At 43.1% G+C, this 22,008-nt stretch overlaps 1 protein-coding gene across 8 annotated transcripts in view; it reads right to left on the bottom strand.

Moving 5' to 3' along the window:
• IPO9 (importin 9) overlaps positions 1-22,008 on the bottom strand; it is a 167,120-nt gene that overhangs the window by 90,771 nt on the left and 54,341 nt on the right. For all 8 annotated transcript variants that reach the window (XR_005289802.2, XM_038379590.2, XM_038379586.2 and 5 more), the window contains 3 exons: positions 10,986-11,074; positions 10,401-10,487; positions 8,538-8,657 (listed from right to left, as the gene is read on the bottom strand). Coding sequence is in view for 7 of the 8 variants with exons in the window: in XM_038379590.2 (XP_038235518.1) it covers positions 8,538-8,657; positions 10,401-10,487; positions 10,986-11,074 (296 nt within the window). In the remaining variant the exon portion in view is untranslated. The remainder of the gene's footprint in view (positions 1-8,537; positions 8,658-10,400; positions 10,488-10,985; positions 11,075-22,008) is intronic.

Raw genomic sequence — 22,008 nt, 5'->3', positions numbered from 1 at the left:
GAGACTTGGTGGGGAACCTTACATAACTGGAGCACTGTCATGGATGGGTATAAACTCTTCAGGAAAGATAGGTGGGGAAGAAAAGGTGGAGGAGTTGCACTGTATGTAAGAGAGCGGTATGATTGCACAGAGCTCCACTATGAAATTTATTTAGAAAAGCTGGACGCGCACAAGTCCATGGGGCCGGATGCACTGCATCCGAGTGCGCTAAAGGAGTTGGCGGATGTGATTGCAAAGCCATTGGCCATTATCTTTCAAAACTCAAGGCGATCGGGGGAGGTCCCAGATGACTGGAAAAAGGCTAATGTAGTGCCCAACTTTAAAAAAGGGAAGGAGGAGGATCCAGGGAACTATAGGTCAGTCAGCCTCACCTCAGTCACTGACAAAATCATGGAGCAGGTCTTCAAGGAATCCATTCTGAAGCACTTGGAGGAGAGGAAGGTGATGCCTGACCAACTTCTATGATGAGATAATTGGCTCTGTGACTATGGGGAAACTGGTGGACGTGATGTACCTTGACTTTAGCAAAGCTTTTGATATGGTCTCCCACAGTATTCTTGCCAGCTGGTTAAAGAAGTATGGATTGGATGAATGGATTATACGGTGGATAGAAAGCTGGCTAGATTGTTGGTCTCAATGGGTAGAGTATCAGGGTTGGAAGGGACCTCAGGAGGTCATCTAGTCCAACCCCCTGCTCAAAGCAGGACCAATCCCCAATTTTTGCCCCAGATCCCTAAATGGCCCCCTCAATGATTGAACTCACAACCCTGGCCAATGCTCAAACTAATGAGCTATCCCTCCCCTCAATCAATGGCTCAATGTCTAGTTGGCAGCGGAGTGCCCAAGAGGTCAGTCCTGGGGCAGGTTTTGTTTATTACATCTTTATTATTGATATGGATGATGGGATGGATTGCACCCTCAGCAAGTTCGCAGATGACACTAAACTGGGGGGAGAGGTAGATACACTGGAGGGTAGGGATAGGGTCCAGAGAGATCTATACAAATTGGAGGATTGGGCTAAAAGAAATCTGATGAGGTTCAACAAGGAAAAGTGCAGAGTCCAGCACTTAGGACGGAAGAATCTCATGCACTGCTACAGGCTGGGGACTGACTGGCTAAGAGACAGTGCTGCAGAAAAGGATCCGGAGATTACAGTGATCGAGAAGCTGGATATGAGTCAATAGTGTGCCCCTGTTGCCAAGATGGCTAACTGCATATTGGGCTGCATTAGTAGGAGCACTGCCAGCAGAAGGAGGGAAGTGATTATTCCCCTTTATTCATCACTGGTGAGGCCACATCTGGAGTACTGTATCCAGTTTTGGAGCCCCCACTACAGAAAAGATGTGGACAAATTGGAGAGAGTCCAGCGGAGGGCAGCGAAAATGATTAGGGGGCTGGGGCTCATGACTTATGAGGAGAGGCTGAGGGAACTGGGTTTATTTAGTCTGCAGAAAAAAAGACCGAGGGGGGATTTGATAGCAGCCTTCAACTACCAGAAGGGGGAGTTCCAATGAGGATGGAGCTCAGCTGTTCTCAGTGGGGGCAGATGACAGAACAAGGAGCAATGGTCTCAAGTTGCAGTGGGGGAGGTCTAGGTTGGATATTAGGAAACACTATTTCACTAGGAGGATGGTGAAGCATTGGAATGGGTTACCTAGGGAGGTGGTGGAATCTCCATCCTTACAAGTTTTTAAGGCCCAGCTTGACAAAGCCTTGGCTGAGATGATTTACTTGATGTTCGTCCTGCTTTGAGCAGGGGGTTGGACTACACCTCCTGAGGTCACTTCCAACTCTAATCTTTGATTCTATCATTTAAAGAACCTCTCCCCCGACGGTTAGTTTCCATAGTTCATACTAACCCCACTCCCTCCTTGTTCTTATAATTTTGTGACAGGCTAACTGGAACTTCCAACAAGTCTTCTCTGTCTCATTTTATTGACCCCATCCTCTCTCCTGTATCTTTCCAAACCAAATAACCCCAAAGTACAGAAACAGGGATGGGAGTCAGAAGTTCTGTGTTCTATTCCTGGCCCTGTCACCTTGGTGCAGCTGTGTGCAACTTTGTGATCTGCCTGTCATTTGACACTGTTGCCAATGGAACTCATTACTGGATATTACAGTTTCCACAAATGTCATAGATTTCAAAAACTAAGCATAAACCTTCCTACTCCAACTTCACTTTCCCAAAGAGAACAACAGGAGGAAAGACAGTAATGAAGAGACAATTTTGTTTTTTAGTACCCCAGACTGTCTCAGGGGAAGTACAGTTATGATTAGATCATGGGTATTTGAACTGCAGGACAACTGTCACACAATTGTGGCTGAGTTGTGGACAAGACATGGAAAATAGTGGAAAAATAATAATGGACTTTTATTAAATTGTGATAATTTGGAAAAGCCAGAATAGACCTATTTTTTAAGAAATATTTGCTGGAACAATATAAACCATTAAGTATTGTGTTATGCCTGTGAATTTTTTTTTGATAACCTGATGTTTTGCTTGCAGCTATATTACAGTCATTCAAAAAAGTGACTGGTACAATGTAAAATTCAGAAGACAGAGTCTTACCACCACTGCTGTAGAAATCAAGTCCAGTCACTTTAGCCTTTTACATTTTACAGGCATTCAATGTGCAGTAAAACCCGCTACAGTGGTCTCCTTCATACCATCTTTGTTTTGTGAAGATTTGTCCATACCGAGATACTGAACATTCAGCATGCACAGAATTAGGCAAGACTGGTTGCAGAGATAGCAAAGCTATGACTAACTGTGGAAAACATTGTAGAACTGCAGGTGAATCCCAAAACTTTCCAAGATCATTTAATTCACATTCACTTGCAAAAAATTTATATGGGGCAAGCTGTGCTTTAGCTTCATGGCCAAACATAGGGATTTCCTCCAGAGGGAGCACCTGCTCTGATAACGTATTCACTTGTTTCACATCAAATACCCAAACTGCTTTCATAAATGACAGTCTACACTGCATGAACCATGGTCCTCATCGAGCTGGTTTGGCAACATGTTCCTCAGTGTTGCAGTAGTATTCCTTCAGTTTGTCTGCCATTTTCTTAAATACTCCTTGTAAAAAGGCATTCAACTCTGCATCTTCCTGTGCTTTTCTTTTGCACTGGAGTCTGCCAAGTGTGTCAAATCCATTATAGTGTTATACAATTGATGGATTAAAAATAGAACACATCTCAAAAGATTTAATGGTTTTCATCAATGGTTTGGCATGCCAAGCAATAAACTGCATGTCAAATGGCAAAGTCATGACATTTAAAAGTGAGATAAGTCTGTCCATTACTTGAGTGTCAGGTGAAATCTCCATTTAACTTTCAATAAAGTCTCAGTAGTCAGTGTGGTAAAGAACTGTTTCAAACCGCCAATTCCATTGTGGTTCTGGACACAGAGGCAATTGGTCAGGATTAAATTGTTTTTCCTGCAAAGTAAGTCTTGAAATGCAGGTTGCGAGCTGGGCCCTGTTTAAACTTTTTTTTTTTTCCCATTGCAGCAGTGAATGTATCGACTTTAGAAAAATGACCATGCCACCGATTGCTAGCGAGACTTACAATATGCATATCACAAGTTACGTTCACCGAATTAGGAAGCAGCCCCTGTAGAACCTGATTATATGAACGAGTAAAGTATGTTGCACTGTCTGTCACTATCCCGGACACCTTATTAAAGTCTAAATCAAAACAGGTCAGGCACTTAGTGACAGCATGTGACAGGTGAATAATTTACCAGGTTAAGAACAGAAATGTCCAAAAGAAAGGACTCTAGCTTTTCTTTTATTTTCTTTTTTCTTTTTTCTTTTTTTATTTTCTTTTATTTGTTAGTCTCTAAGGTGCCACAAGTACTCCTTTTCTTTTAGCTTTTCTGAGCCACTCATGTAGACTACAGCAATGGCATGCAGTATGTAATTATCTTTGTCATCTGTTGACTCATCAAACAATGCATATAGAATCAGCTTTTTTCATAAGCTCTTTCAGCTCCTTTCTGTGTACTTCAAACGCTTTGGGTAAGTAATCGTGGTGAAGCTTGTTAGCAGAAGGAAGAGCACTTGTGTTTGGAATTGGTTTATGAATGTACTCCCTTAACACTGGGTTAATAATTTCTCCATTGGTATATTTGCACTTGAGAATGCCATGACAAGTTCAAAATATGCCACATTTTGAGCATCTCGGTACTGCAATTAAACAGATACAACAGTTGTCTGATGTTTTGCTTTTGATGTCGGATCTGTCTCTGCGTTGCATTTGGTATTATGATGCCCATCAGCATTTAAATGAGTATTAATACTAGACTTCTGTGTATGGTCTAACATGACATTGCAGGCTGTACAAAACAACTTTCCACCATCACCACACAACCACTCGGGAAACCAGTTTGCACTGATTTTTTTTGCAGTTTTTAGCAGGATTTGCCATTTGTTTGACCTCAAAGTACTGTAACGTGTATATAAGCAACTGTTTGTCTCCTAGCAACACAAACATCACAAGATTGGATGAGTTTGTTCAATTTTGAATGACAAACTGAACAAATACAGTACACACTCGCAATAGCTTAGAACCCAGGGTTTGTTATTTGTTTGGTGTACCCAGCGATTTATTATAGCAAAAGGGGGCTGTGAGGGCGCAACAGCTCCTCCGGTCCTGCAGCTGCGGTGGAGGCACAGAACTCTCTGCCATCACAGACCTGGGGCTGGAGGAGCTCTCTGCCCCCTCTCATTCCAGGTGGGACCTAGGAAGGGGTTCGGTATAGCCCAAGGTTCACTATTGCGAAGGGCATTATTCCAAGAGCGTACTGTATTGCCAAAGATACCGTAATTAAGGTGAGAAGTACTAATGGGAAAAAAGTGTGTTGCAAACCTCAAAATGTATGCGAAATTGTGGACTGTGCAAAGTAAACTAATTAAAATCAAAATTGTGGGGGAACCTAATATTGTGGGAACAACAATACTGAAAGTTAAATAGGGCCAATTGTGATTTAAACAGATTAATCACTCTTGGAAGGCACACAAATAATGTATAGCTCCAACTATAAGAATCAGTCTTCCACCTCTGAGTCCGTTTCCCATCTGTAATATTGGAAAAGTCATATGCTTAACCCACTATCCATATATCACCTCCACACATCCATAGGTGCAAAAATCAATAAGCGCCGCAAGCCAGCTACCAACACCTCCAGTCCCTTCCCCCAAATTTCTACAGTGCAGCTATGTGGTCAGTACAAAGATCTGCAGGACACCAAAAACAGGAAATGGGAAAAAAAGGTAAGAAACTTAATTTACTATCCAAACCAGTACTTCCTTTTTCCCAATCTTCACCTCTAACCTAGTTAGATTGTAAGCTTCTCAAGGCATGGACTGTCTCTAACTATGCACCTGTATAACATCTAGCACAACAGTTCTGCAATTTCAGCTAGGGCTTAAAAATGCTACCATCATTCAAACAAAACAATAAACCAGAGGGCTTTGCTACAGAATGTAGGTCCCGCTTGCTACAGAATACACTGGGTCTTAACAAGTAGTACAGAGGATATGGCTTTAGTTAGGACTAACTGGTGACCATAGGTGCTTTAGGCCACAATTCAGGAAAGCAATCCTACTCACAAAGGCACTTAAGCATGTGCTTAAATATTTTCCTGAATAGGAATGCTCTAACACAGAGATGGGCAAACTATGGCTCGTGGGCCACATCTGGCCTGCAGGACCCTCCTGCCCAGCCCTTGAGCTCCCGGCCTGGGAGGCTAACCCCCGGCCCCTCTCCTGCTGCCCCCCCCCCACAGCCTCAGCTTACCGTGCTGCCAGCGCTCTGGGTGGCGGGAGACTGCGCGGCAGCATGGATGGCTCCGGCTGGGCGGCACGGCTGCCAGTCCTGGTGCTCTGAGTGGCATGGTAAGGGGGCAGGGAGGGGTTGGATAAGGGGCAGTGGGTGCCAGGGGGCAGTCAGGGGACAGCTGGATGGGGCGGAGGTTCGGGGGAGGGAGCAGCCAGGGAATTGGGGGGTTGGATAGGCGTGGAAATCCTGAGGGGCCTGTCAGGGGGCGGGGGTGTGGATAGGGGTCAGGGCAATCAGGGGATGGAGGGGTTGGATTGAAGGTGGAGTCCTGGGAGGGGGCGGTCGGGGACAAGAAGCAGGGTGGGGTTGGATGGGTCAGGGGTTTTGAAGGGGGTAGTTGGGGGCAGGAAGTGTGAGGGGATGGATACGGGGCGGGGCCAGGCTCTTTGGGGAGGCACAGCCTTCTCTACCCAGTCCTCCATACAGATTCAGAACCCTAATGTGGCCCGCAGGCCAAAAAGTTTGCCCACCCCTGCTCTAACAAGTATTTTCTTGAATTGGAGCCTTACACAAATTAAGAGCAGCTGTATAGAATATTCCGGATTCACAATCGTTGGCACTACTGCCGAGTGTCACCATTTCCTCTGCATTTGCTATATGACAGCTTTGACAATGCACAGGCTCCATGCATAAGAACATGGAAATTCTGTAACATTCCTCCACATCTCTGAACACACACTCCTGAGGCTCAGAGACTGAGTAGAAGTCATTGACACTTGTATTTCATTATGTTCTCCAGGCACCTGCTCAGCATTTGTAATATTGTCCAAGAACCCCAGCTCAGAACCTTCTCTCCAATGAGGGAGCTCTGAGTTAGTTTCAGCAGATCATACTTTTGGCTCTCCAAGCCTTGGCTGTTACGTTATTCTCTAGGCAGCACAGCCTACTCTTCTAATTCTTGCCCTGCTATAAAGCTACAGCTGGATTCTTACTTTGATTTCCTTATCCAAATCTGCTTGGTTCTATGAAACAGTGCAGAAAGAATGCACTGTAATCCAGTTAAACTCGTTCTTGGAGTGCCGAAGAAGGCCCTCACTCTAGTTTAGGCATTAGTGCAATATAAAGGTTAAATAATAAAGGTACAGGGAAGTCTTGGCAGGGCTGAGACACAAAATTTCCTACACCCAAAACAGCAAAATTGCAACTTCCACAGCATCTTGGAAAGATGTCAATTTATCCAGACCATGAACCAAAGAATCCACAGGGTTCTGACTGAGAAGAGTGAGTGAGGCAGGTCAGATTTCTAAAAGGTACTGGATCCAAGCTATCTGCAAACTCAGGAAGAAAATACCATCAGTTGACATTCGGTTCACATTTTCACTGTTCTCTTTGCAACCGTAAGGACCAGATTTTTTTTTAATTAAAACATTCTGTAGCATAATTCTACAGCAAGAAATGAATACCACAGCCTTGGAATCATGGAACACACAGGGTCCTGGCTGTAATGAAAAAGCTGTCACGATACACTGCATACATTTGTGAAGATTCAAATCATAGAATCATAGAATCATAGAATATCAGGGTTGGAAGGGACCCCAGAAGGTCATCTAGTCCAACCCCCTGCTCAAAGCAGGACCAAGTCCCAGTTAAATCATCCTAGCCAGGGCTTTGTCAAGCCTGACCTTAAAAACCTCTAAGGAAGGAGATTCTACCACCTCCCTAGGTAACGCATTCCAGTGTTTCACCACCCTCTTAGTGAAAAAGTTTTTCCTAATATCCAATCTAAACCTCCCCCATTGCAACTTGAGACCATTACTCCTCGTTCTGTCATCTGCTACCATTGAGAACAGTCTAGAGCCATCCTCTTTGAAACCCCCTTTCAGGTAGTTGAAAGCAGCTATCAAATCCCCCCTCATTCTTCTCTTCTGCAGACTAAACAATCCCAGCTCCCTCAGCCTCTCCTCATAAGTCATGTGCTCTAGACCCCTAATCATTTTTGTTGCCCTTCGCTGTACTCTTTCCAATTTATCCACATCCTTCCTGTAGTGTGGGGCCCAAAACTGGACACAGTACTCCAGATGAGGCCTCACCAGTGTCGAATAGAGGGGAACGATCACGTCCCTCGATCTGCTCGCTATGCCCCTACTTATACATCCCAAAATGCCATTGGCCTTCTTGGCAACAAGGGCACACTGCTGACTCATATCCAGCTTCTCGTCCACTGTCACCCCTAGGTCCTTTTCCGCAGAACTGCTGCCGAGCCATTCGGTCCCTAGTCTGTAGCGGTGCATTGGATTCTTCCATCCTAAGTGCAGGACCCTGCACTTATCCTTATTGAACCTCATTAGATTTCTTTTGGCCCAATCTTCCAATTTGTCTAATCACCTTAATCAAAAACAGACATTCCCAGTTAGAATTAATATACCAAATATCAACCAACAAACAAAATTATAATCCCACCACCTATTTGTCTGCCATCATAGAGACAAACTACAGCTCTCTCGTGTGCATGCATGCGCACACACATCTGAGTCCGCAGTGGACAAAGACTGTCTTGGTGCTAACCATACCCATCTACAACTCATTCAGACAAAATGGCTCATGTTAACATTGCAAGATGTTGGAGTCACAGCACTCTGCAACTCAAAATGTGTAATGCCAACAAGGATGACATTAGCCTTGTTTTTCTGTCTCCGTGTTAAGACAACATACATGTGGGTATTAATTATTACTGTACCACACTATGTGCTTACCTTTAAGACCTCCATCTTAAATCCACTGTCCGATGTAGGGCCATCAGGCATCTGTAGGGCCTGAACAAAGGCCTCTGTGAACTGCTGCACTACAGGAAAGATCAGGACTTTGGCTGCACCCTAGTCACAACAAATACAAGTAGTATTGAATTCTATACATTAGTATTACCATAGCACTTGGGCATCTCAGACATGGACCAGGACACCACTGTGCTAGGCGCTGTACAAAAGAACAAAAGGACAGTCTACAATAACTGGTAAATTTACATACACACTATTAAAAGCTGAAGCTCACAGACAGCAATGGAAATCATACCATTATGTTGCCCCAAAACAAAATAGAGGCTGATGACAACTGCTGTGCATTGAGGAGTCACATGCAGCTTCCGGGGATGCCTCTTCACAATGACTGTCAAACTGACTGGCTTCTCAGTCTGGAAGCCAGCAACAATTGCAAAGCAGAACAAGCTTTTCAAAAACTGTCTTAAGTAATAATAGCTGGCATGAGAATTGCTGTGTTGATTTCTCTGGGTAACATATAAAAAGAATTTTGGCTGCACTGTAAATGATGCTAGGTGGAGCAAGATTAAAGTCTGCACTTTGGAAAGAGTAAGAAAAATCAGACATATCAAAGCTTACACAATATTATAAAGGCACCGGTTGTGACTCCGTAAGAAAGACAGTTAAGTTCCACACTTAAAGCAGTATTCAACATCCTTGTTGTTAGTTCCATACTCAAAGAATAAGTGCTGAAATTTTGCATGTGATATGCTATACTCTATTCTTCATATACAGAGAGTGAACCCTACCCTACTTTAGGGACAAAACTTAAGTCAACTTTAATTGTGGAGCCAATGTGACAGTCATGGAGCAGCTCTATAATCTATTAACTATGTGTAATAACCATAGGACTATTTTAAGTGACCTGGTCAGTGAGGTCTGTATAACTATGGTGGACTGCTAGAATTTCTTGTATAACTGTATTGATCTAATTTAAGAGAGGGATGTGGGTAGAGCAAACAAGAAAGCAGCACAAGAAATCTAAATAAGAACACCCCAGCACACACCTGAAAGGCAATGGGACAAGCTTTTAGAAAGACAGGCTGACGGAGACAGAGACAGACAGAGACTCTGCTAAAGGAATCTGAAGACACGGGCTTTCCCAGAGCCTGGGAATGGTAAGTCTCAGAGAAAAGCTAGATATATGTAGTCTGTTTTACTGTTTTTAAGATAAATATTTCAGAGAAATCCCTTCCTCTAAATAAATAATACTTTACCTTAAGGAGGCTGTCTTAGTCACTGCTACTGTCTTAGTCACTGCTTACTGAGAGCAGAACTGCAGGGTCTGAACCTAAGTCAAACCTGCTGATGTAATCACAATTAGTACTAAGGGATTGCGACCCAGGGCCTGGTCTGGCAATGGGAGAACAGAATGATTCCACCTGAAACCAAGGCCCAAAACCTAAAGGGGGGTGCACTGGAAGAGATCAAGAGTCGGAGGTGCAATTCGCTCAGTAACTGTGACAGCCATGATAAGGACATCCAGAATGGACCATATGGTGCCTTCTTCCCCAAATTACAGCACTTAATCAGTGTCCTGAAAATATTTTCTCACAAGTTCCAAGTAAATCTATTGATCGGTTTAGGAGTTAAAATTAAGTGTGAAGAAGCCAGTTGCATTGAGTTTAGCACCTGAAGTAGAGATTCGGCCACTCTGCATATAAGAGAAATATAACATTCTCCCCTAAATTACAGTAGTATAGAATGAATATTCTAAGTTTCCAAACAGATGCTAATTTTACACCTGCTCAGAATAATTCCCTGCAATATACAATGAACTCATGAACTGAAAATCAAACTTACCTTCTCCAATTCCTCCATGTTACAGATCATATGGGCACATGTGGTGAAGATCTCTACTGCACGTGATCTGGTGCGAATACCATACACCTTTTAAAAAACATACATGTCTCAGGTGTGACAAGAAGAAAAATGCTGGTGATATCAGGGAAGTGAAAGTGTGTTTAATCACTACCATTAACCAGCTACCATTAACCATGCTCATATGTTATCCTTAACACACTTATTTCAGAGATTTCTCTTTCTTCAGCACAGTCTAAATTTGAACAAGTCACCAGTTAATTTTCTAACACTGAACAGTGAACCTGAAAACTCCTAAGAGACACAGTAGTAACCAAAACTGCAGGAAAAGGAGAGAGAGATATCAGAATCCAACACAATGTCATTCTCACTTACCTGAAATATCCTCTTAATGCATTCAGTAGGTCATCACAATATTTAATTACTTTCAAACACACGACATCTAGCTACATCTACATTTCTTTATTCCTTCAGAACAGGCACCTCCCTCCCTAACCTACTAACCGGCAATATGCTGTCATTTAGTTAGTACCATTAACAGTGAAGACAAATAGTTCTTTTCCATACCTCCGCCATTGTGAAAATTTTGTACATCTCAGGAAGAATAACAGGAGCGACGAGTGGCATCTGTGTGTCTGTCACTTCCCGGGTAAACTCTAGGAAGAGAAACAAGTAAAGAGAAGGGTCCCCATACATTTGAGCATATCTCCCAGGTTCACACTCCAATTCAGTTCAGCCTCAACAATAGAAGTGATTTTATTCTTTGTTAAACTTTAATTTACACCAACGTGTAGGGCCCTACCAAATTCAAGGCCTTGAAAAACGTGTCACGGACTGTGAAATCTGGTCTCCCCCTGTGAAATCCGGTCTTGTGTACTTTTACCCTATACTATGCACATTTCAGGAGCGGAGACCAGCGTCTCTCAAACTGGGGGGCCTGACCCAAAATGGAGTTGCAGGGGGGTCACAAGGTTATTTAAGGGGGTTTGTGGTATTGCCACCCTTACTTCTGGGATGCCTTCAGAACTGGGCGGCCATAGAGAGGCAGCTGTTGGTTGGGCGCCCAGCTCTGAAGGCAGTGCCCCACCAGCAGCAGTGCAGAAGTAAGAATGGCAATATCATACCATGCCACCCTTATTTCTGCGCTGCTGCCTTCAGAGCTCGGTGGCTGGAGAGTGGCATCTGCTGACCGAGGGCCCAGCTCTGCAGGCAGCAATGCAGAAGTAAGAGTGGTAATACCATGCCATGCCATCCTTACTTCTGCACTGCTGCTGGCAGCAGTTCTGCCTTCAGAGCTGGGCCCTCAGTCAGCAGCTGCTGCTCTCTAGCTGCCCAGCTCTGAAGGCAGCACTTCCGCCAGCAGCAGCACAGAAGTAAGGGTAGCAGTACCACAACCTCCCCCTACAAACTAAGTCTGCAGCCAGGCTGATTTCAAGAATGTGGAGGAGTCTTGGAATTACTTTAAATCAAAGTTGCAGTTGGAGCCTGTATTTCAAGCAGGGGGGAAAAATTTGTAGGGACAAGTTGCAGACTAAACTGGATGAACAAGCATTTCAGGCAGATTATTAAGGGCAAGAAGAAAGTCCACAAGGAATGGAAAAAGGAATGGACCAACAAAGAAAGCTCTCTCTTGGGGGTGTTTCTACACTGCAATTAAAAACCCACATCTGGCCTGTGCCAGTTGACTCAGGCTCACAGGGCTCAGACTAAGGGCTGTTTAATTATGGTGTAGATGTTTGGGTTCAGATGGGAGCCTGGGTTCCAGAACTCTGTGAGATGGGAGGGTCCCACAGCTTAGGCTGCAGCCCTGCAAGTCTGAGTGAGCTGGCATGGGCCACCTGTACGTTTTTAATGGAAGTGTAGACATACCCTTGAGATCAGAAAGCATAGGGAAAAAGTGAGAACTTCCAAAAGGCAAGCAGAGCTAGCCCTTACATAGGAAATTAAAACCAGTAAAAGTTTCTTTAGCCCTATAAATAAAAAGAAAGCAAGGAAAGGTGAGACCTCTAGGCGCTGAGGACAGGGTGGCAATTAAAGATAATTTTGGTACAGCCAACACCTGAACAAATGCTTTGCTTTATTTTTTACTAAGGAAAATGAGGAGCTTGGGGGCAGGGGAAGGGTGGTAATGGGAATGAGGATATGAAAGAATAAATTACAACATCTGAGGTGGACGCCAAACTCAAACAACCTAATGGAAGAAGCTTACAAGAAGTGGAAGATTGGACAAATGACCAGCGAAGAGTATAAAAATATTGCTCGGGTATGCAGGAGTGAAATCAGGAAGGCCAAATCACACCTGGAGTTGCAGCTAGCAAGAGATGTTAAGAGTAACAAGAAGGGTTTCTTCAGGTATGTTAGCAAGAAGAAGGAAGTCAAGAAAAGTGTGGGCGCATACTGAATGAGGCAGGCAACCTAGTGACAGAGAATGTGGAAAAAGCTAATGTACTCAATGCTTTTTTTTGCCTTTGTCTTCACGAACAAGATCAGCTCACAGACTACTGTACTGGGCAGCACAGTATGGGGAGAAGGTGACCAGCCCTCTGTGGAGAAAGAAGTGGTTCAGGACTATTTAGAAAACATGGACGAGCACAAGTTCACGGGGCCGGATGCGCTGCATGCAAGAGTGCTAAAGGAGTTGGCGGATGTGATTGCAGAGCCATTGGCCATTATTTTTGAAAACTCATGGCAATCGGGGGAAGTCCCAGACGACTGGAAAAAAGCTAATGTAGTGCCCATCTTTAAAAAAAGGGAAGGAGAAGGATCCTGGGAACTACAGGCCAGTCAGCCTCACCTCAGTCCTTGGAAAAATCATGAGCAGGTCCTCAAGGAATCAATTCTGAAGCACTTAGAGGAGAGGAAAGTGATCAAGAACAGTCAGCATAGATTCACCAAGGGCAGGTCATGCCTGACTAATCTAATTGTCTTCTATGACGAGATAACTGGCTCTGTGGAGGAGGGGAAAGCAGTGGACGTGTTGTTCCTTGACTTTAGCAAAGCTTTTGACACTGTCTCTCACATTCTTGCCAGCAAGTTAAAGTAGTGTTGGCTGGATGAATAGACAGCTGGCTAGACTGTTGGGCTCAACAGGTAGTGATCAATGGCTCCATGTCTAGTTGGCAGCCGGTATCAAGTGGAGTGCCCCAAGAGAGTCAGTCCTGGGGCTGGTTTTGTTCAATGTCTTCATTAATGATCTGGAGGATGGTGTGGATTGCACCCTCAGCAAGTTTGCAGATGACACTAAACTGGGAAGAGAGGCAGATACGCTGGAGGATAGGCATAGGATACAGAGGGACCTAGACAAATTAGAGGATTGGGCCAAAAGAAATCTGATGAGGTTCAACAAGGACAAGTGCAGATTCCCGCACTTAGGACGGAAGAATCCCATAAACCGCTACGGACTAAGGACCGAATGGCTAGGCAGCAGTTCTGCAGAAAAGGACCTGGGGTTACAGTGGACAAGAAGCTGGATATGAGTCAAGTGTGCCCTTGTTGCCAAGAAGGCCAATGGCATTTTGGGATGTATAAGTAGGGGCATTGCCAGCAGATCGAGGGATGTGATTGTTCCCCTCTATTTGACATTGGTGAGACCTCATTTGGAGTACTGTGTCCAGTTTTGGGCCCCACACTACAAGAAGGATGTGGAAAAATTGGAAAACATCCAGCTGAGGGCAACAAAAATTATCAGGGGACTGGAACACATGACTTATGAAGAGAGGCTGAGGGAACTGGGATTGTTTAGTCTGCGGAAGAGAAGAATGAGGGGGGATTTGATAACTGCTTTCAACTACCTGAAAGGCTGTTCCAAAGAGGATGGATCTAGACTGTTCTCAGTGGTAGTAGATGACAGAACAAGGAGTAATGGTCTCAAATTGCAGTGGGGGAGGTTTAGGTTGGATATTAGGAAAAACTTTTTCACTAGGAGGGTGGTGAAACACTGGAATGCGTTACCTAGGGAGGTGGTGGAATCTCCTTCCTTAGAAGTTTTTAAGGTCAGGCTTGACAAAGCCCTGGCTGGGATGACTTAGTTGGCGATTGGTCCTGCTTTGAACAGGGGTTTGGACTAAATGACCTCCTGAGGTCCCTTCCAACCCAGATATTCTAGGATTCTATGAATGGGACTAAATTGGGAAGCCCAGATAATCTCCATCCAAGAATATTAGAGGAGCTGGCTCATGAAATTGCAATCCCAACAGAAAGTATTTTTTATGAATCCATAAATGGGGGGGGGGGGTGTCTTACCCTATGACAAGAGAACTGCAACTACAGTAACTTCATTAGAGAAAGAAAAAAAAAACGTGATTCAGGAAACTACAGCCCCATTAGCGTGACCTCAATTGTATGCAAGATCTTAGAACAAATTCTGAAGGAATAGTTAAGAACATAGAGGTTAACGGTAATGGGGATAAAATACAACATGGTTTTACAAAAGGTAGATTGTGCCAGACCAACCCCATCTCTTTGAGATAACTGATTTTCTAGACAAAGTAAATGCAGTACATGAAATCTGCCTGGATTTCACTAAAGCATTTGATACAGTTCCACATGGGAAGTTAGTTAACTTGGAGAAGATGGGGATTAATATGAGAATCAAAAGATGGCAAAGGAACTTATTAAAGGGGAGAATAAAACCGGTCATGCTGAACGGTGAACCGTCAGGCTGGAGGAAGTTTATTAATGGAGTTCCTCAAGGATCAGTCTTGGGACCATCTTAGTTAACATTTTCATTAATGAACTTTGCAGAAATTTAGACATGAAATTAGGCAACAGTTTCTAACCACCAGAGGAGTCAAGTTCTGGAATAGCCTTCCAATGGAAGTAGTGGGGGTAAAAACCAAACCTGTTTTAAGACTGAGCTTGATAAGTTTCTGGAGGAAATGGTATGACGAGGTTGCCTACAGTGGCATATGGCGACTGCAACTAGGCAATATCTCCAATGACCAGAGACGGGACACTAGATGGGGAGGGCTCTGACTTATTACATAGAATTCTCTCTCAGGTATCTAATTGGTGGGTCTCACCCACATGTTCAGGGTCTAATAGCCATATTTGGTGTTGAAAAGTGATTTCCCCCCAAGTCAGATTGGCAGTAACCCAAGTTTTTTACCTTCCTCTGCAATGTGGGGCACGAGTCACTTGCTGGTTTGAACTGGAGTAAATCATGGATTCTCTGTAACTTGAGGTCTTTAAATCAAGATTTGAGGACTTCAGTAACTAAGCCAGAAGTTATGGGCCTATTACAGGAGGGGCTGGGTGAGGTTCTATGGCCAGTGATGTGCAGGTGGGTTAGACTAGATGGTTATGATGGCCCCTTCTGGCCTTAAAGACTACACGTCTAACATGTTAACATTTTTGACAACAATAGTTTTGATTAATGCTCCCCATTATTTAATACAGTAGCAGCTGGTATCCAAAATTAGTGCTGAGGCTGCAGATAACATTCTGCCCTGTATCCCCTTTTGAAGTAGCTCATATTTTCCACGTGGAAAATGGATGTTCCAGGGGCAGCAGGGGCATGTGCCAACAGCCCTATGCTGTCTCTATCTGGAGATAACCCCACAGAAGTCTGTACTCCATGCCTTGTCCCTTCTCCCTCTGCTGCAAGGCCAAAGGTCCCGCAACGATAGAAAGATGTACAGCAACCTCCAAAGAATGGAGCGGCTTCAGCCTCATAGATACTCCCCGTGTCAGCAAGGGGCACTACGTCCAGCAGTGATTAGCCACTTGACAGAACATTACTGGTGAGGCTTCGCACCAATGATCAGCCAGCGCTGGATTAATATAATTTGTGCTGTTACATTTTGTAAATAAGCACCTAGATGTTATGGTGCTAGGCATGAGTCACTATAATGAATATTTTAATATCCTAGCAGGCACCAACAGTATCCAATGGCGTTAAGGCTGCTAAATAGTTTCCATTATAACCACCAGTTTTCATTGGTTTTGAGAGCAATAAGAAGTGGTAGCCATTGACAGATATTACAATTCTTTATAGAGATTTCCGTAAAAGAACCTTTGGCAGCCCCTGTTGCAAAAAAATTTTCAATTATGAAAAATAGCAGCAAAAATGACCAATCACCCCAAAATTGTTTTTAAAACTACCCCTTCCACCATATCAACTCTACAAGTAACGAAACAGAGTGATGGACAGGAAACCCTTAGGGCCAGGAGAAAGGGAAAGCTGGGGTGTGTGCACATTTGGGGAAATGTGGAGAAATAGAGAGGGGGAAGTTAGGGTGTGCATACAACAGAGAATTACAGGGGTCAGAAACTAGGAAAAACTGGCCAGTACTTTCTGGCTGCACTGAACTGCCCTTTAAGGAAAAAAGCCAGAGTGTACTGGTGAATCTGGCACTCAGATTTAAAAGAAAATTTAAGGTTCATACTACTTATCTTAAAGTCATTAGAAATCTCAGCACTATCTTTGGGTTTCTTGTTTAGTATGTATGACATCTTTAATCATTTAAAAAAATAAATTCCTAGATAACTTTGTTAAACTGGAGTTAAGGTTGAGTACGTATCAGTGATTTAAGGTTAGAAATATTATAGGAATATTGTAATTAACCTCAAAGAAACCAAAACATATTAAAGTATGGAAATGAACTACCTCAAACTTTGCCCTGTAATGGTACCATGAGCAAAAAAAGGGAAACAATTAAGTGTTTTAAGAGTCAGTTTAATCTGGAGCTACAAATACTATTATGCACTAATCATAATTGTGCCATTATTGCTTGGTGTCACCTCAAGGATTTCTTTCCAGTTAAACAACTCTAAATTTCCTAAGTTGGTAATGCTTGTTTTCCTAAATTGGTAATGCTGAATTTCCTAAGTTGGTAATAGCTGAAATATTTTTAACCTTAAATTACTGATGTGTAAACTGATATCTCCACTTTATCCCAGATAAAAACTATGGTAAACTAAGTTATATTAAAGTATTCATGTAGCAAGAAAAACAGGAATAGTGCATATGTGCCTACCAGCTCTGCTTTTCACTGTACAACCTTAATGCTGAATTAACATTTTTGCAATTTAGATTACATTGAATGCATAAAGTTATTGATCCAGCATTATAAAGTAATGAAAAATACAAGGCCACATTCATACTTGCACAGGGATTTCCATTTTTTTAACTAATTTAAAAATCTCAAATATAAAAGTTTCAGAGGAGTAGCCACGTTAGTCTGTATCCGCAAAAACAACAGGAGTACTTGTGGCACCTTAGAAGCTAACAAATTCATTACAGCATAAGCTTTCGTGGGCTATAGCCCACTCATCGGATACATAGAATGGAACATATAGTAAGATTTTATATAAATTAAACACACACACACACACACACACACAAGTTGGAAGTTACCATACAAACTGTGAGAGGCTTATTAGTTAAGATGCGCTATTATCAGCAGGAGACAAAAATCTTTTGTAGTGATAATCAAGATGGCCCATTTAGACAGTTACAAGAAGATGTGAGGATACTTAACTTAAGGAAATAGATTCAATATGTGTAATGACCCAACCACTCCCAGTCTCTATTCAAACCCAAGTTAATGGTATCTAGTTTGTACTGGTTTCAGAGTAGCAGCCTTGTTAGTCTGTATTTGCAAAAAGAAAAGGAGTACTTGTGGCACCTTAAAGACTAACAAATTTATTTGAGCATAAGCTTGAAGTGAGCTGTAGCTCACTTATCGGATGCATTTGGTGGAAAAAACAGAGGGGAGATTGATATACACACACAGAGAACATGAAACAATGGGTTTATCATACACACTGTAAGGAGAGTGATCACTTAAGATAAGCCATCACCAGCAGCAGGGGGGTGGGGAAAGGAGGAAAACCTTTCATGGTGACAAGCAAGGTAGGCTAATTCCAGCAGTTAACAAGAATATCAGAGGAACAGTGGGGGGATGGGGGGGTGGGAGGGAGAAATACCATGGGGAAATAGTTTTACTTTGTGTAATGACTCATCCATTCCCAGTCTCTATTCAAGCCTAAGTTAATTGTATCCAGTTTGCAAATTAATTCCAATTCAGCAGTCTCTCGTTGGAGTCTGTTTTTGAAGCTTTTTTGTTGAAGTATAGCCACTCTTAGGTCTGTGATCGAGTGACCAGAGAGATTGAAGTGTTCTCCAACTGGTTTTTGAATGTTATAATTCTTGACGTCTGATTTGTGTCCATTCATTCTTTTACGTAGAGACTGTCCAGTTTGACCAATGTACATGGCAGAGGGGCATTGCTGGCACATGATGGCATATATCACATTGGTAGATGCGCAGGTGAACGAGCCTCTGATAGTGTGGCTGACGTGATTGGGCCCTATGATGGTGTCTCCTGAATAGATATGTGGACAGAGTTGGCAACGGGATTTGTTGCAAGGATAGGTTCCTGGGTTAGTGGTTCTGTTGTGTGGTGTGTGGTTGCTGGTGAGTATTTGCTTCAGATTGGGGGGCTGTCTGTAAGCAAGGACTGGTCTGTCTCCCAAGATCTGTGAGAGTGATGGCTCGTCCTTCAGGATAGGTTGTAGATCCTTGATGATGCGTTGGAGAGATTTTAGTTGGGGGCTGAAGGTGATGGCTAGTGGCGTTCTGTTATTTTCTTGGTTGGGCCTGTCCTGTAGTAGGTGACTTCTGGGTACTCTTCTGGCTCTGTCAATCTGTTTCTTCACTTCAGCAGGTGGGTATTGTAGTTGTAGGAATGCATGAGAGAGATCTTGTAGGTGTTTGTCTCTGTCTGAGGGGTTGGAGCAAATGCGGTTATATCATAGAGCTTGGCTGTAGACAATGGATTGTGTGGTATGATCTGGATGAAAGCTAGAGGCATGTAGGGAGGAATAGCGGTTAGTAGGTCTCCCGATATAGGGTGGTGTTTATGTGACCATCGCTTATTAGCACCGTAGTGTCCAGGAAGTGGATCTCTTGCGTGGAGTGGTCCAGGCTGAGGTTGATGGTGGAATGGAAATTGTTGAAATCATGGTGGAATTCCTCAAGGGCTTCTTTTCCATGGGTCCAGATGATGAAGATGTCATCAATGTAGCGCAAGTAGAGTAGGGGCATTAGGGGGCGAGAGCTGAGGAAGCGTTGTTCTAAGTCAGCCATAAAAATGTTGGCATACTGTGGGGCCATGCGGGTACCCATCGCAGTGCCTCTGATTTGAAGGTTTACATTGTCCCCAAATGTGAAATAGTTATGGGGGAGGACAAAGTCACAAAGTTCAGCCACCAGGTTAGCCGTGACATTACTGGGGATACTGTTCCTGATGGCTTGTAGTCCATCTTTGTGTGGAATGTTGGTGTAGAGGGCTTCTACATCCATAGTGGCTAGGATGGTGTTTTTAGGAAGATCAACAATGGACTGTAGTTTCCTCCGGAAGTCAGTGGTGTCTCGAAGACAGCTGGGAGTGCTGGTAATGTAGGGCCTGAGGAGGGAGTCTACATAGCCAGACAATCCTGCTGTCAGGGTGCCAATGCCTGAGATGATGGGGCGTCCAGGATTTCCAGGTTTACGGATCTTGGGTAGCAGATAGAATACCCCAGGTCGGGGTTCTAGGGGTGTGTCTCATCAAGGATCTACAACCTATCCTGAAGGACGAGCCATCAGTCTCACAGATCTTGGGAGACAGGCCAGTCCTTGTTTACAGACAGCCCCCCAATCTGAAGCAAATACTCACCAGCAACCACACACCACACAACAGAACCACTAACCCAGGAACCTATCCTTGCAACAAAGCCTGTTGCCAACTCTGTCCACATATCTATTCAGGGGACACCATCATAGGGCCTAATCACATCAGCCACACGATCAGAGGCTCGTTCACCTACGCATCTACCAATGTGATATATGCCATCATGTGCCAGCAATGCCCCTCTGCCAGGTACATTGGTCAAACTGGACAGTCTCTACGTAAAAGAATGAATGGACACAAATCAGACGTCAAGAATTATAAAATTCAAAAACCAGTTGGAAAACACTTCAATCTCTCTGGTCACTCGATCACAGATCTTAGAGTGGCTATACTTCAACAAAAAAGCTTCAAAAACAGACTCCAACGAGAGACTGCTGAATTGGAATTAATTTGCAAACTGGATACAATTAACTTAGGCTTGAATAGAGACTGGGAATGGATGAGTCATTACACAAAGTAAAACTATTTTTCCATGTTATTTCTCCCCCCCACCCCACCCCCCACTGTTCCTCTGATATTCTTGTTAACTGCTGGAATTAGCCTACCTGCTTGTCACCATGAAAGGTTTTCCTCCTTTCCCCCCCCCTGCTGCTGGTGATGGCTTATCTTAAGTGATCACTCTCCTTACAGTGTGTATGATAAACCCATTGTTTCATGTTCTCTGTGTGTGTATATCAATCTCCTCTCTGTTTTTTCCACCAAATGCATCCAATAAGTGAGCTGTAGCTCATGAAAGCTTATGGTCTAATAAATTTGTTAGCCTCTAAGGTGCCACAAGTACTCCTTTTCTTTTTGTTAGTTTGTATATTAATTCAAGCTCAGCAGTTTCTCGGTGGAGTCAGTTTTTGAAGCTTTTCTGTCGCAAAATTGCCACCCTTAAATCTTTTACTGAGTGGCCAGAGAGGTTGAAGTGTTCTCCTACCGGTTTTTGAAAGTTATGATTCCCGATGTCAGATTTGTGTTCATTTATTCTTTTGCATATTGAATCTATTTCCTCAAGTTAAGTATCCTCACACCTTCTTGTCAACTGTCTAAACGGGCCATTTTGATCATCACTACAAAAGTTTTTTCTCCTGCTAATAGCAGCTCATCTTAACTAATTAGCCTCTCAGTTTGTATGACAACTTACAACTTATCTGTATATACATATATATACACACATATACATATACATCTTACTATATGTTCCATTCTATGCATCCAATGAACTGGGCTGTAGCCCACGAAAGCTTATACTCTAATAAATTTGTTAGTCTCTAAGGTGCCACAAATATAAAAGTGTAGCTTTACTCTGAAAAAGGCTACAAAATATCTCCTTCTCCAATTTCCTTCCTGGATGTATTCAAAATACCTGCTTACTTTTGTGATAAAAGTAAATTTGTTGCAGATGTTTACTCCTGTTAGTCTTGGCAGCCCACTCAAAACAACAAATGGAATCTGCACTTAGTCTTGTATATCAACAAAAAGGTTTGCTGAGTTCCAAATCAATTATACCAATTGTACCCAGTGAAAACCATGAGACTGCACTGGTGTTGCTGAAGGGAGATTTTCACCTATAGAACCGTTATTACTGGTGGTAACACATATAATGGAAAACCACTGGACTCTTTGATCTAAGGTGAATTTGTGGAACTGGCAATTACAAATATGTTTTTACTTATAAAACTGAGCACATTCAACATGCATGTCTCCAGCATAAACACAGACCACTTCATAATATTTCCACAAAGTCACTTTTCAGAGTAGAACTGAATTTTAATGTTGCCTTGACAGTTTTTGCATTTGGTTTTCTCCAACGATACTTAGTATCTAGTGCTTGAAACTGCATTTCAATTTTACAATGCTCCACATATACCCATGCTCATACCAGTTAGAAAAATCTGAAACTGATTGTTTTCCAAGAGTATAACTTT

The sequence above is a fragment of the Dermochelys coriacea genome, chromosome 21 (assembly GCF_009764565.3).
Source record: "Dermochelys coriacea isolate rDerCor1 chromosome 21, rDerCor1.pri.v4, whole genome shotgun sequence".
Lineage (NCBI taxonomy): Eukaryota > Metazoa > Chordata > Testudines > Dermochelyidae > Dermochelys > Dermochelys coriacea.
The sequence above is the reverse complement of the archived record's forward strand: the minus strand, read 5'-3'. Positions and strand labels throughout refer to the sequence as shown.